At 43.4% G+C, this 15537-nt stretch overlaps 1 protein-coding gene and 1 long non-coding RNA gene across 11 annotated transcripts; both read left to right on the top strand.

Moving 5' to 3' along the window:
* Positions 1 to 295: 295 nt before the first annotated feature.
* On the top strand, positions 296 to 11027 carry ZFP42 (ZFP42 zinc finger protein). Of its 10 annotated transcripts, none has more exons than XM_084758134.1 (5): positions 296 to 445; positions 1403 to 1672; positions 2768 to 2847; positions 5750 to 5828; positions 9577 to 11027. In XM_084758134.1, exon 5 carries the CDS (start codon positions 9668 to 9670, stop codon positions 10592 to 10594), a length of 927 nt encoding a protein of 308 aa, XP_084614260.1. In that variant the 5' UTR covers positions 296 to 445; positions 1403 to 1672; positions 2768 to 2847; positions 5750 to 5828; positions 9577 to 9667; the 3' UTR covers positions 10595 to 11027. The 10 variants fall into 10 exon arrangements, with proteins under 10 accessions (XP_084614260.1, XP_084614261.1, XP_084614259.1 ...); XM_084758133.1 differs by lacking the exon at positions 296 to 445 and having other exon boundaries at positions 1066 to 1672; positions 9577 to 9890; positions 9990 to 11027; XM_084758135.1 differs by lacking the exon at positions 1403 to 1672.
* Positions 11028 to 11123: 96 nt separating this feature from the next.
* Positions 11124 to 15113, top strand: LOC311585313. Its single transcript, XR_014775190.1, has 2 exons — positions 11124 to 13501; positions 13791 to 15113. It is a non-coding gene; the product is annotated as an uncharacterized lncRNA (long non-coding RNA).
* The last annotated feature ends 424 nt before the right edge of the window (positions 15114 to 15537 follow it).

Here is a 15537-nt window from a genome sequence, read left to right as displayed (position 1 = left end):
AGAAATTGTATCCTCCCCTTGAATTTTTTTTCATCGGGTAATAAAAGCGTAAATTCGGTTACGCGCGTGGCATGAGTTCATAGACAGGTAGGTACTGAGAATTTACTCTGGTCTTAGGGCCAGGTGATCAGGATTCTGAAGATGCTGGAGCAGCCTCTGCCCTGCCCTCCCATGCTGACCGCGCCCTAGCTCTGGGACACGCGGCCTGCTATAGCTGGTCTACTCCTAGGGCAGTGGCCCCGCCCTCAGCCCCGCCCACTTCCACCTGGAGCGCTTCTCCCTCAGAAATCCCATTTACAGTGCTTGGAGTTAGTTACTGGATAGGTGTGGCCAAGACAGAAAGCTTCCAGCTAGAAAGGGAGTGGTCGAGGAGCCGATCTCCAGGCCGCCTAGATTTCCACTTTCAAGAAGGAAGCGAAGTAGGAAATATCGGGCAGCATCGCAGGTAAGTCTTGCATCATGAAACGGTTGAATTTTGTCTTTTTTTTTTTCTTTTTTTCCCCTGATTTGAGGAAAGGGAAGAGGGAAGGGTTTGAAAACCAGCTACCTCGGACAAAGTAAATACACACCATTCTGGGAATTCTGATTGGAAGCTCCTTAAAGTTGCGTTTTAAATTTTGTATATTTTCATGTGCTTTATTTCATGGGAATCTTTGGGTAGATCTATTTTATAATAAAATATTTAAGTGTTTTGTTTTGGTTTGATCTGGTTTTTCGAGACATGATTTCTCTGTGTAGCCTTGCCTGTCCTGGATTTGCTTTGTAGACCAGGCTGGCCTTGAACTCAGAGTGATCGCCTGCCTCTGCCTCCTGAGTGCGGGGATTAAAGGCGTACGCCACCACGCCCTGCAATAAAATATTTAAGTTATTGAGGCAACAGGGCACCTACCTTTTCTCTCCACGTACCTCTTCAAATTTCACCAGATTATTCCAGGAAAAGAAAATAGGACAGCTTTTTAAAAAATTACTATTGTTGTTGTTTTCTTTACATTTCCAAGTTCCTCTCCCTATTTTCCAATCCAGCAGGAAGCTGGAAAGAACGTTTTTTTTCCTGTTTTCCCACCCCTGTGCATTTCAACCTCCGATCTCTTGGTTGTAAACTTGCCTGAGTTCTCTTCTCTTGTCTCCTAATAGTAGAACCAGAATAATTTTTCCCCCTTTTTGGTTTTTCTATACATAGTTTCTCTTGTCTTGGCTGTCTGGACTCTCTTTGTAGACCAGCCTGGCTTCAAATTCAGAGATCCTCCCTGCCTCTGCCTACACCTCCGAGCAGCTTAAAGGCGCATGCGCTACCACGCCAACCAGTATAATCTTTTTAACTTAACTCAGAGCTTGCTGCACCTTTGCTTCCGGGTAGTGGTTTCCTTTGGTGTTGAAGTACAACGCAAACGACTTTCCGTAGAATTCCCATCATCCTCTGCGCCTGGACTCTGCCCACATTCCTGCTCGGCATTTACGATAATTACAGCTTTACGCCTGGTGGTGGCGGCGGTGGCGGCGGTGGCGGTGGTGGCGGTGCATGCTTTTAATCCCAGCACACAGGAGGAAGAGGCAGGCGGGTCTGTGTGAGTCGGAGACCAGCCTAATCTACGAAGCGAGTCCAGCACAGCAAGGGCTACACAGAAACCCTTCCTCGAAAAACCGAAGGAGGGGAAAAAAGACGGCTTCTGTGGTAAATATGGCTTCCTCCTGTGTTAAATATGGCTTCCTTCCGTACTTGAACGTTTATCCTGGATTACTTTATTTCTCGACATCTTGAGTCGAATCCCCTTTTACAGTGAGTAAACACTGCTTGAAGCCGAGCATTTGGAGGAATCTAATCTTACCTTTCTCCCAGGGAGCTAGCACTTTTTTTAAATCACTGGAGGGTAGGGTGGGGTCCGAGATGGCCCTTACAAAGATGGCGTCCTGCCGTATGCCGTCTCTCCTACTCCAATATTTTCTTGAGTATTTTTCTCTGTTTAGTATCTCTGTACCATACATGATGAAAGCATGGCTCTGTGGTAACTGTGGACTTTGGGTTTTTTTTCACTTTGTATGCTTGAGCACCTGAACATTGTCATATGATCGAAGTATTTCTATTCCTGTTTGAGGAATGAAACATTAGTTTTATACCATGCCATTAAATTTTGTCCTTATCTCTGTTGATCGGTAAGCATTTTGGATGAGTATTTTGACTAATTAGAAGTTATTGGAGTGCCTGGGCGTTGGTGGCGCACACCTTTAATACCAGCACTCGGGAGGAAGAGGCAGGCAGATCTCCGTGCCTTTGAGGCCACAAAGCAAGTCCAGGAAAGCCAGGCATACACAGAGGAACCCTGTCTTGAAAAAGCCAAAAAGAAAATGAGAGGTGGGGAGAGGCAGGGAAAAAAAGAGAAATATTCTACCTAAATAGCGTTTACAAGTAACTCTTGACATTTTTTTCATTAAGTGTCTTAAAGTTCTGAATAAATCCGTAGTAAGTGTTCTCTCTCAGCCGGGCGTGGTGGTGCACGCCTTTAATCCCAGCACTCCGGAGGCAGAGGCAGGCGGATCGCTGTGAGTTCGAGGCCAGCCTGGTCTACAAAGCGAGTCCAGGACAGCCAAGGCTCCACAGAGACACAGAGAAACCCTGTCTCAAAAAACCAAAAAAAAAAAAAAAAAAGTGTTTTCTCTCCTCCCAGACAGTTTCTCTGTGTAGTGCTGGTAAGTTCATTTGTAAACAAATTTCTGAGTCAGGTCTCACCAAAACTATAACTAACACATATTCATAAACTCATTTTGCTAGAGAAATGGACTAAGCTGCAACACGGGGCAAAGAAGACCGAGGCTTTTGCTCTCACAGCAAGAGTGCACTACAGCCAGGAGGTAAGACTACACTCATTTACAGACAGCACGAAGATCTGTGTTCCTATGTGTGCCGTAAGCCAGGAAACATCTAGCATGGAATCTACAGGCACCTAAGAATGGAGGGAAGCTCTGAAGGACTGTTTAAACACAGATCTGAAGAGTGGGGGGGGGGGCAGGGTGTGTAACAGAAAGCAGCTGGTGGTCTATTGGTGATAGAGAAGAGCATAGCCGGTGGGATGCTTTATTCTAGGGACAGTTGCAAGTCCCAAGAACGGGCATGTGGTCAGCACTTTGGACACTAAATGGACACTAACCACTCCAGGACCCCTAGAACCTACAGAGGAACATCTTTCAGTTTATATTTCTGAACGGTCTTTGTTTTTATTTTATCATGTGTGTCTGTCTGTCTTTCTGTCTCTCTCATGGGTGAGTACATATGTGTATGTAAGTGGAAGTCAGAGTCTATTGACCTGTGTCACTGATGGGGTCCTCAGGGTTGGCAGTAAGCCACTTTCCCCACTGAGCTATCTTGCTGTTACTTAGGTATTTTCCTTTTTGGGTGTTTTTGATTATTTCTTAGATTTCTGCAACCTAGAACTCATCGCTGAGAACTGTGGGCATGAGGCCTTGTGGCCAAAATTCATACCAGAGAGTGACTGGTTAAGAGTGTTCAGAGGACAGCCTCAACAGGATCAGTGTGACCTCTAGTTGGAAATTTAGAAATGCCGCTACCCCTCACCATCCTGTGCTTGGGAATGTTGTTAACCTCGTCCCTGTGTTGGACACCAAAAGTCCAAACAACCCAAGCAGTTAGAAGAGTACAGCAAACCAAGGTCTGTATTTGAATAGGCAGCAAAAACTGACCAGTCAGGGACAACAGCATAGATTAAGGGGCTAACTTCACCTTCACGTTTCATCTTGTAAGTGTTTACGCAGATGATGTATTGTCTGCTGACCTGATCAAGGCCATGGAGCAGACTCAGGAGGTGAGCCCTGACCCTGAGCCAGAATGTTAATGCCTTGCTTTTGGGGGGGGGGGGAGGTTGTTTGTTTGTTTATGTGGGGTTTTTTGTTTGTTTGTTTTTGTTTTTTGAGACAGTGTTTCTCTGTGTAGCCCTGGCTATCCTGGACTCTCTTCATAGGCCAACCTGGTCTCGAACTCACAGCAATCTGCCTGCCTCTGCCTCCCAAGTGCAGTGATTAAAGGTGTGTGCCACCACACCCGGCTGAATGTTAGTGTTTTTAACATCTGTCCTTAGGAACATGTATTTGTGGTAATGTTATACTGTTCCATTGGTTGGGTTACTCAACTGTGGCAGGGTGACTTTCCCAGCATTCTTGTCTCAATTTGTCAGCGAGGATGTCAGTTATCCACATATATGTCTCTTTCTGCCAAACAGGATGTCAGTTACCCAGGGAGGCCTTAGAAACTTTTTTTTTTCCGAGACATGGTTTCTCTGTGTAGCCTTGACTGTCATGGACTCACTTTGTAGACCAGGCTGGCCTTGAACTCACAGAGATGGGCCCGCCTCTACCTCCCTGAATGCTGGTATGAGCCACTACCACCTGGCCTGGTAAACTAATTTTCTAATCAAGGGAGAACTAGAAGAAATAGAAAGCAAGAGATGAGCTTGGAGAGAAAAGAGAATCAAATCAAGGTATAGTTATTTTAGATGGGTTTATGGAGAGAGAATGACTCTGGATATCATCCTAGACTCGACCATGGCCTAAGATTTTGCTTGTTAAATATTCTTGGATACAGCCTTGATGAAGCATGTCATCAGTTTAAAGAACAGGTGGGGATGGGGGTGTTGCCTTTTCCTGTCCCATCCTGTCCTTCCCTGTCCCCCACCGTGGAGGGGGAATCCAGCCTAAGCTCTGGACATGTTAACAAGAACTACACTGAACCACTAAGCTATATACCCAGCCTTTGTAATGTGTTTATTCATAGATAATTTTGAGAAAACTTAAACTCTTGCCCTGGCACTTGAAATGTGCTTTGTTTCTGTTTGATGTATTTATCTTTTTGCCAAAAGCGAATGGTGTGGCTCTGTTGAGATGCATTTTTTAACCTAACATGGCAATTTCAAAGTAGTTTTAAGCTGTTAATTCTCATCCCACAGCTTTCACATTTGCCCTTATTTAAAGAACATTTAATTTCTGTTCCTACAGCATGACATGAGAACAATAGTTATCTTTTATCAGGCACACAAGTTGAACACTAAGCAAAAGGCAGCTAGAAGCATAGTAGTAACATATTTATGTTGCAACTTTAAATGGTCTTACTTTTTAGGCTTGGTTTTCCTAGTGGTGGTAGTGTTTTATTGTTTGTTTTGTTTTTTCATTTTTCAAGACAGGGTCTCTCAGTGTAGCCTTGGCTGTCCTGGACTCAGCTTTGTAGACCAAGCTGGCCTTGAACTCACAAAGATCCACATGCTGGGAGTATTTTTTATTTTTTAATGACTGGAAAATAGAGAGCCAGATTACCTGTGCATTTATTTTGCCTTAAATTTTCAGAACACGAGGATGCCATAGATTTTGTGTTTACTTTTTGGATCCCAGAGAATGTTGTAGAATAATGGGCCAGAGACTACAGTCCAGGAAAGAAACCTTGCCACTCCCTGTTTTATTGCAACAACATCCTCAGTCCCAAATACATTTTACTCACTGTAATTGCTTCCCACTTCAGCAAGGGAGAATAGTTTAGACAGACACAGGGAGCTTGCACAGGATATTTCCTTCCCTAAACAACAACAATAATAATATAGCAGCTGCTGTTCCTATCCCAATAAAAGCAGAATCCAGCAAAGAGTGGGTAAAAAGAAACAAAGCAGTACCCACGCACATGCATGCACAGCATTAACGTGAGCTGTGGACTGTACCGTGCACCTCACGGGTATCATTTGTTTCCCTTCCACAGGTCCTGCATGTGAAAGGAAGCAGGACCAGCTCACTGCATTACCTCCCAAGTTTTGCCATCAACTGCCCTTGACAAAAGAGTAGGTTTGCCTTAGTCCTCTGTTTAAACATCAACCTTATGCTTTCTGCAAGTGCTATTGTTAGGCTATCACACCATTCTTTGCAACCTAATAGTATTTGGTATGCACTGCTTATTTTATTTATTTATTGGTTTTTCAAGACAGGGTTTCTCCGTGCAGCGTTGGCTATCCGAGACTCAACTTATAGACCAGGCTAGCCTCAAACTCATAGCGATCCGCCTGCCTCTGCCTCCCAAGTGCTAGGATTAATGCACCACTTATGCCTGGCTAGTAGTTACTATGTTTGCAGCTTGAATTGTAAACCAGTTGTTTTCCTTTTTATTCTTTTCTCATACAAAGCAACCTTGCTGCAGTTTCTTTTCCCCCCACTCCTCCCAGGCCCTCCAACCCCCCCTCCCCCATTTCCTCCAGATTCACTGCTCCTCCTTTCCCTTCAGAAAACAGCAGGCCTCTCAGGGATAGCAACTGAATGTGCCATAACAACTCTCACATATCAAGGCTGGAAGAGGCAAAACTAGGAGGAAAGGATCTCAACAGATAGAATAGTCAGATAACCCTACGTGTGCGCACGCACACGCACACGCACACACACACACACCACTCCCACTGTTAGGAGTCCCACAGAAATCCCAAGTTAAGCAACCATGACATGTATGCAGAGGGCCAGGCGCAGACCCATATGGGCTCTGATTGCTGCCTCAGTCTCTGAGCCCCATGGGTGATCCCTGCATAGCTGATTCTGTAGCAATGTTCTCTTGGTGTCCTCAAACCCTCTGGCTCTTAAGATTCTTCCCTTGTTCTGAGTGACTTCCCCACGCTCTGCTGTGGGTCTGTGCACCTGTTCCCTCCCGTAAGCTGCTGGGCGAAGCTTTTCTGATGAATATACTCAGTACAGGTCTGTGAGTATAGCAGAATATCATTAGGAATCATTTCATTGACACTTGTGTGTGTGCATGTTTGCTTCTACCCTAGATCTCTGGGGCGTCTACCTGGCTCCTGGCCACCAGGAACCAGGCATGAACTCCTCTTGTGTGGGCCTCAATTTAGACTAGCAGTCATTAATTGGCTCAGTCCCACAGATACTGAGCCACCATCACCCAGCTTGTAAGTCTAAAGTTTTGTGGCTAGTTTGTGTCCTAGTCCCTCCACGAGAAGACTTGTCTGCTTACAGAAGATGGCCAGTTCAGGCTCCCTGTCCCCCATTACTAGGAGTTCTTGCTAGCGTCACCCTGGTAGATTCCAGGGAGTTCCCACTGCACTAGGTTTCTACATCATCCCCCAAAAGTCCCCCAACTTCAGTCGTCTTGACCAGTACCTCTCCCTCGTCCTTCCTGACCTGATCCCCCTCCTGTTCCTTACCCATGCCTTCTGTTCTCTTTCCCCTTCTAGTTCCATCCATTTGCCTGAAATTTGCATGGCATTATTGTTTTTTTGTTAAGATGTGTTTATTTATTTATTCTTCCTGCATGCCAGAAGAGGGCACCAGATCTCATTAGAGATGGCTATAAGCCACTATATGGTTGCTGGGAATTGAACTTGGGACCTCTGCAAGAGCAGCCAGCAGAAATGCTCTTAACATCTGAGCCATCTCTCCAGCCCTGGTATCATTTAAAAAAAAAAAAATGAGGCTTTTAAAAAAAGCAGCAATATTCCATCAAGTGAGTGTACCACATCCCCCCCCCCCATTCTTCTGTTGAGGGATATCTAGGTTGTTTCCAGGTTTCTAGCTACTATGAACATAGTTGAGCAAGTGTTCTTGTGGTAGGATAGGCATCTTTTGAGTGTATGCCCAAGAATGGTATGCCTGGGTCTTGAGATTGATCCCCCCCCCCCCATTTTTTGATTTTTCGAGACAGGTTTCTCTGTGTAATAGCCTTGCCTGTCCTGGTTGGTCCTGGACTCACTTTGTAGACTAGGCTGGCCTTGAACTCAAAGCATCTGCCTCCCAAGTGCTGAGATTAAGGTTAGCACCACCAGTGCCCAATGACAGACCACCATATTGATTTTCCGTAGTGGCTGTCCAAGTTGCAGTGTCTCTTTGCCAGCATGAGCTACCACTTGTGTTACTGATCTATGCCATTCTCATTCTAACAGGTGTAAGGTGGAGGAATCTCAAAGTAGTTTAAGTGTTTCTCAGCCATTTGAGATTCTTCTGTTGAAGCCCTGGTTGTCCTGGAATGCATTATGTAGACCAGGCTGGCCTCGAACAGCGATCTGCCTGCCTCTTCCTCCCAAGTGCTGGGATTAACCTGTACCCCATTTTTTAATTGGATTGCTTGGTTGTTTGATTTCTTGAGCTCTTTATATATTTTAGATATTAGCCCTCTATTAGATGTGGGAAAATTCTATTTTTTTTTCTCATTCTATAGGCTGCTGCTTTGTCCTATTGATGGTCTCCTTTGCCTTACAGAAGTGTTTCGGTTTCCTGAGGTCCTATTTATTAATTGTTGATATTAGAGCCTGCACTATTGGAACTCTGCTTAGGAACTTTCTCCTATACACATGCATTCAAGGCTATCTCCCCTGTCTCTGGTTTTTTGAGACAGAGTTTCTCTGTGTAACCCTTTCTCTTTTATCAGGTTCCCTGTATCGTGTATGTGTGTGTGTGTTGGTTGAGGTCTTTGATCCACTTGGACTTGAAGTGAAGATAAATATGAATATTTGCATTCTTACACATGTGGATGCCCAGATAGACCACCACCAATTGTTGACAATGTTTCCTTTTTTCCATTTTGTATTTCTATCTTCTTTATCAATCAAGAAAGCATCCATAGATGTGTGCACTTACATCTGGGTGTTTTTTGCGTTAGCATTTTGATGGGAATTGCACTGAATCTGTAGATTGCTTTTGGTAAGATGCTCGTTTTTGCTGTGTTAATTCCTACCAGTCCATTACCACAGGAGATCTTTCCATCTTCTGATATCTTCTTCAATTTCTTTCTTCAAAGACTTGAAATTTTGTCATAGAAGTCTTTCCTCTGCTTAGTTAGAGTTACACCAAAATACATTATATTGTTTGTGGCTGTTTTGAAGGGTGTTGCCTGTTACCCAGATTTGGAGGTATGTCTGTCATTTGTATTTAAGAGGGCTACTTTTTTAAAAAGTTGATCTTGTATCCAGACAAGTACTTATCAACCATAGGAGTTTGCTGCTAAAATTTTGGGGGTTGCTTATGTATACTATCAGTTCATCTGCAAATAAGATACTTCCTTTCCAATTTGTGTCCTCCTGATTTCCTTTTCATTATTGCTTTGGTTAGAACTTTGAGTACTATATCAAACAGATACGGAAGGAATGTGCAGCCCTGTCTTGTTCCTGATTTTAGTGGAATTGCTTTGAGTTTCTCTCCATTTAATTTGATGTTAGCTATATAGGCTTGCTGTGAATTGCCTTTATTATGTTTAGGTATATCCTTTGTATCCCTAATCTCCAAGAATTATGAAAAAGTGTTTGATTTTTGCCAAAGGCTTTTTCTGGTATCTAATGAGATGATCAAGTGGTGAACCATTGTTCACATAACTTTATTTAGCAAGTGCATGCGTGCATCTGTGTGTGTGGCTCAACGGTGGTGGTCAGGACAATCTAAAAGTCTCTTCTTTCCTACTACGGGTATCCCAGGATCAAGCTGCTCAGTGGCAGGCAGCTTCGTGGTGAGCCATCCCACTACCCATAAACCATTTACTGAAGTCATCTTCTCACAGTAGCTCCAGCCCTGGAATATATTTTTAACTTCAAGTTATTATCTAAGGCAGGTGTTTGCTTGAGGTGACTTCTCTGGATCAGTGCTGCCTTGCAAGTAATTTACATTCATCTTTGAGGAAGGAAGCAGCTAAGACAACATGGATGAGCAGATGAAGAAAGTGGCAAGGAAAAGTGACCAGAAAGACCCGGAAGGAAGAGCCCTCAGTACAGCGAACCTAAAACAAGATGACGAAATGCAAGCCCAGATGACACCTCCTTACATAACATACATCATCGAGGAGGAAGATGTGTGCAGTGAGACCAGCCCCGAGCCTGAGGAAGATGACTTCCCTGACGGTTACATAGAGTGCGTCATAAGCGGTGAGTTTTCTCAGCCCGTTTTGGAAGAGGATTTGCTTTTTAAATCCTTCGAAAACCTAGAGGAAGCTGAACACAACCTTTCTCACCATGTTCTTGAAGCAAATTCTCTTCTTGAATGTTCTTTGGACTACACAACAAAGGAGATGACACAAGAGAAAAGTCAGGCCAAGGGAGAGCTGTCTCCGCAGAGAGTTGGAGAGAACTCAGAACTTGGCTGTTTTGAGTCCACAAGCAGCAGGCAGCTTCCTGTTGGAAAAGCATCGGCGATTGATTTATCGGGTCATAAGCAGCTTGCAGGGTTTGCTGGTGAGAAGGAAAAGGGCAGTGAATATTTTGGTGCTTTATCGATGGTAGAGTGTCCTCACAGTGGGTGCAGGAAGCCGCTGAGGGATAAAAATGCCCTGAGGAAACACATGCTTGTTCACAGTCCAAGGGAGCATGTGTGTGCAGAGTGTGGAAAAGGTTTTGCAGAGAGCTCGAAACTCAAGCGCCATTTTCTGGTTCATACTGGAGAGAAGCCATTCCAGTGCACGTTCGAAGGGTGTGGGAAGCGCTTCTCTCTAGATTTCAACTTGCGCACCCATGTCCGCATCCACACCGGTGAGAGGCGCTTTGTGTGTCCCTTTGACGGCTGCGACAAGAGGTTTGTTCAGTCAAATAACCTGAAGACTCACATCCTCACGCATGCCAAGGCAGGAAAGTAATGCTGAAAACCAGGACAGAACTTGTCCTCAGGCTGGTGGTCTAATGGATCTTGCCTGCATTTTGCATTATCATTTGTAGGGAAGAACTCTGGCTAAGACAACTTGGCAACTCGAGAAGGTATACTTTTATTTTTTTTATACTTCATTATACAATTTTAAGACCTTTTATTTGTATTCCACAGTGTAGTTCCAACAGAAAAGACAATGATGAAGTCAATTCAAAAGCATAATTTTGGGCTGGAGAGATGGCTCAGAGGTTAAGAGCACTGACTGTTCTTCCAAAAGTTCTGAGTTCAATTCCCAGTAACCACATGGTGGCTCACAACGATCTATAATGAGATCTGGGGTCCTCTCCAGGTGTGTAGGTGTACATGCAGGCAGAACATTGTATACATAGTAATAAAGAAACAAAATCTTTAAAAAAAAAAAAAAAGGCACAGTCTTGGCGTGGTGGCACACCCCTTTAGTCCCAGCACTTGGGAGGGAGGCAGAGGTAGGCAGGTTCGAGGTCAGCGTGGTCTACAAAGTGAGTCCAGGACAGCCAAGGCCACACAGAGAAACCTCTCTCTCAAAAAAAAAAAGGGGGGGGGGCTGGAGAGATGGCTCAGAGGTTAAGAACCCTGCCTGTTCTTCCAAAGGTCCTGAGTTCAATTCCCAGGAACCACATGGTGACTTATAGACAGCCATCTATAATGAGATCTGGTGCCCTCTTCTGATCTGATGTGTAGATGTACAAGCAAGTAGAACACAGTATAGATAATAAGTAATCTTTTTTTTTAAGAGCATAATCTTTAATATGTGTTGCATTATTGAATGTGATGGGGTATTTTTGCATACTTCATAGAAAATAACTAGTTTTTAATTATGCAGCTCCTATCTGTCTAGCTTTTACCTTTAAAGATGTGCTTCATGGTAGATATGATAATCCTAAGGAATAAATCATGTTGGAGGTAGTCAACAAATGAGTGAGTACTGCGTGTTAACAGTTTTTTGTTTGTTTTCCTCATTGTATCAAACTATAATAATAATAGTTAAATGTGTATAGCTATAGAATAAAGTTGGTCCATATGAAGATTTCAGGTGTTTCAAAATAAAAAGTCATAAAATTCTAGAAATGTGGTAAATTTCTGAAAAAAAATAAAGGTCAATGGTGCATTTAAAAGATAATATGGTGGTGCATTTACTCCTAGCACTCCCAGAGACAGGTAGATCTCTGCATTTGAAACCCACCCAGGACAAAGTTGAGCTCTGAGGCCAGTCAAAACTGTGTAGAGGTACCTTTTCTCAAAAAAAGAAAGAGCGTTTAATTGTTTAAAATATAGGAAGAGGAAGCCAGGCAGCGGTGGCACACCCCTTTAATCCCAGCACTTGAGAGGCAGAGGCAAGTGGATCTCTGTGAGTTCAAGGCCAGCCTGGTCTACAAAGTGAGTCCAGGGCTACACAGAGAAACCCTGTCTTGGAAAAAACAAACAAAAAGGATGGGATGAGGTGGTTCACACCTTTGATCCCAACACCCAGGAAGTATATATAGGTAGGCAGATCTCAGTGAGTTTGAGGCCAGCCTGGTTCACCTAGCAAGTGTCAGCTCAGCCAGGATTACACAATGACATGCAGTTTCCAGAACCAGAGTTGCCAGCATTCAATATTGATATCCATCTCTTAGAGGAGAGATTGCCACAGTTATTTTGTTATGATTCACAAAACTGCCTTATTACATTTCTGAGAGCCTCCACCATAATGACAAAACCAGTGCCTCACACAAGACAAATGTATTACTACAGTTATGGAGGCTAGGAAGATACTAGTCCAAAATCAGAGGGTCACACCAGAATTTAGTTTTATCTGCTGTGCGGTGTCACCTAACATCACTTGCTATTGTTGTTTTCTCAGACAAGGTTTCACTGTGTAGCCTTGGCTGTCTTGGAATCCCTCTGTACAACAGGCTGTCCTTGAAAGAACTCACAGCTTTCACCTGCCTCTGCCCTCCCAGTGCTGGGATTAAAAGCCTGCACCAACCCACCTGGCTGCTGTTGTTTTCTGTTCAGATTTTCTTAATACCAAGTAACACTCCATCCTGAAGACCTAATTTTAACTTATTTGTTTAAAAAAAAACCTCTCTTCAGATAAGATCACATTCTGCTTCTGAGGTACTAGGGGGTAAAGTTCTAATGAATGAATTTGGAGGAGGATAAAAACCCATAAATTAGCTGGGTGGTGGCGGCGGCGGCGCACACCTTTAATCCCAGCACTCAGGAGGCAGAGGCAGGTGGATCACTGAGAGTTCGAGGCTAGCCTGGTCTACAAAGCGAATCCAGAACAGCTGAGGTTACACAGAGAAACCTTGACTTGAAAAGCAACAAAAACAAAACAACAACAACAACAAAAAAACCCATAAATTTTGTGCAGTAATCTTAACCAAGGATTTTCTATTTCTAGAGATCTTTAGAAATGCTTGTAGTCATGTTTGAACCTCAAGGATATTAGTTAAATTCTATTTAATTGTAGTAAGTTCATAACAGAAATGTCCACTCAGTAAAAACAATTGCATTAACCATACTAGATCTCCTCAATAGAAAAATATGCAAATATTTTAAGAGCCCTACAAAGAGAAAAGGAGAAAGAATCCTATCTAGAAGGGCCCGTAAGTAATGGGATTTGTTGGTTTTAGTAGGTGGGACGAGCTGCTATGTGCATACTAGGGAAGGAATTCGAAGTGGTTAAATATGGACAGAGGAAAAGACAGCTGGAATAAAAAGCTAGCGATTACAGGATTTAATTTATTTGTATAATTGCAAAGTGAACAATCAAAGACTGGTCAGGAAGTAAGCAGCCATCAAACTTTAAATGCACCCCCCACCCACCAGTCAGTGTAGATAATTTGGCTCTGTTAATGCCATAATCAGCCAGGTGGATCTGAGTTCAAGGCTGTCCTGGTCTACAAAGATAGTACAGGACATCCAAAGGCTACACAGAGAAACCCTGTCTTGAAAACCAAAACTAATAATGCCATAATACAGCTTAGTTAAAATGCCACGAAGATTTGAAGATTTGCCATACCCTTGGAAGTTACAGTCCATCTTTTAGAAAAAAAGAATGAATGAAGATTAATCTTGATTTCTACAAATGACCAAAACATCAGGGCAGCACGGCATGGTGACATACACCTTTAGTTGCAGCACTTGGGATTCAGAGGCAGGTGGATCTCTGAGTTTGATGCCAGCCTGGTCCAAGACGGCCAGGGTACACAGAGAAGCCCTGTCTCAAAAAACAAAAAGCAACAACAGAATCAGGGCTTCCAGTTTGACTTCAGTGTGAAACTTGTGAATGTGAGCTATTACTGAATGTCAACTACGTAGGATATATTTGTAGAACTGTTCTACTATCATTCTTATAGGAATGTGATCCAGGTGAGTAGCAGTAAACTAGTGCACAAAAACCATAAGCTTCAGTTTTCTTCTAAATCAAGCACGTACACGGAACTTAAGAAGAGCTTAATCAAGGTGATGGATTGTATGTCCATCTGGTGTTGGCTTTTGCCAGCCTGGCTGCCTGACACAAGCCTTTTATGGATTCTACTTTCAGAGTAAAGATTATAAAGACCAGACAAAAGATGCAGAGATTGGGGTACAAGCTCTTCATAGCTGAGACTCAGAGCACTCAGGATTGGATTGGCCCTCCTTGTAGAGGCTGGTCTGCTCTATATTCCTTTCCTGAGAAAAAGTCTCAAAGTTGTAAGATGTTCATTCCTGGATTTTTCATATTTTGTTGGTTTATTTATTTACTTTTAATTCACGTCCGTTGGTGAGTTAGCCTGTATGTATGTCTGTGAGGGTGTCAGTCAGATCCTCTGAACTGGAGTTATAGGCAGTTGTGACCTACAGAAATGTGCTAGAATTTGAACCTGGGTCCACTGGAAGAGCAGCCAGTACTCTTAACCACTGAGCCATATATCCAGGCTCTTTTTGTGTGTGTGTGTGTGTGTGTGTGTGTGTGTGTGATGTTTTGCCTTCATGCATGTCTATGAATCATGTATTTGCAATGTCTGCAGCAGCCAGAAGGGAGCATTGGATCTACTGGAGCCAGAGTTACAAAAGGTTATGAAGGTGCTGGGAGTCCCTGAGCTGTGTCCCTAGCCAGTTTATTACTGTTTTAGAATGCAGACATAAGTTCTCATGTATGTTTTACATAAGAACAAACATGTCCAAGCACAACTGAAAGAAAGGCAATCCGTCAGGTTTTTACATAAACCCAGATACTGCCATTTAATCAGTCCCACATCTGGACGGCAGGCAGCTATCACAGGCATTTTAGATGGCTAGGCTTTCCTACACAGCTGAAAGTTTATCTTGCCAACTTGTGTTCCTTCTGCCTCCCTACTTCTGGTGATAAAAAGTAAGCTTTCTGACTATTTGATTTTCTTCTGTGTTTTAACGTAAGAATATGTACTTTGCTGTTGGTATTGTTTTTTTTTTTTTTTCCCTTTAATATAGTGGCCTCCAAGACTTCTCAAATTACAAAAGACTGTGACTCCTTTTTATTTTTATTTATTTTATTTATTTTGGTTTTTCCAGAAAGGGTTTCTCTGTGTAGCCTTGGCAGTCCTAGACTCACTTTGTAGACCCGGCAGGCCTTGAATTCACAGAGATGCACCTGCCTCTGCCTCCCTGAGTGCTCAGATTACAGACATGCACCACCACCGTCTGCTGTCCTATGGTTTTGAATTTTGAGACCAGGTATCATAGTTCCAATAGGCCTCAAACTCATTAAGGAAGGGCCCAGAGGGTTCAGGAGCCCCACAAGGAGACTATCAAGGCTGGTAGGTCTGGACCCAAGGGGGGCCTGCACAAACTGTTGCACCAAGCAGGGTGCATGCAGTAAACCTAGAACCCCTGTTCAGATCTAACAATCGAACAGCTCATTCACCATGGCTGTGGGGAGAGCAG

Source organism: Acomys minous (assembly GCF_964271855.1).
Source record: "Acomys minous genome assembly, chromosome: 15".
Lineage (NCBI taxonomy): Eukaryota > Metazoa > Chordata > Mammalia > Rodentia > Muridae > Acomys > Acomys minous.
Note: the sequence above shows the minus strand (reverse complement) of the source record. Positions and strands in the feature narration are given on the sequence as shown.

Excerpts from the sequence above, each read along its gene's own strand:
- ZFP42 (XM_084758135.1), top strand. The coding sequence starts at position 9,668 with ATGGATGAGCAGATGAAGAAAGTGGCAAGGAAAAGTGACCAGAAAGAC.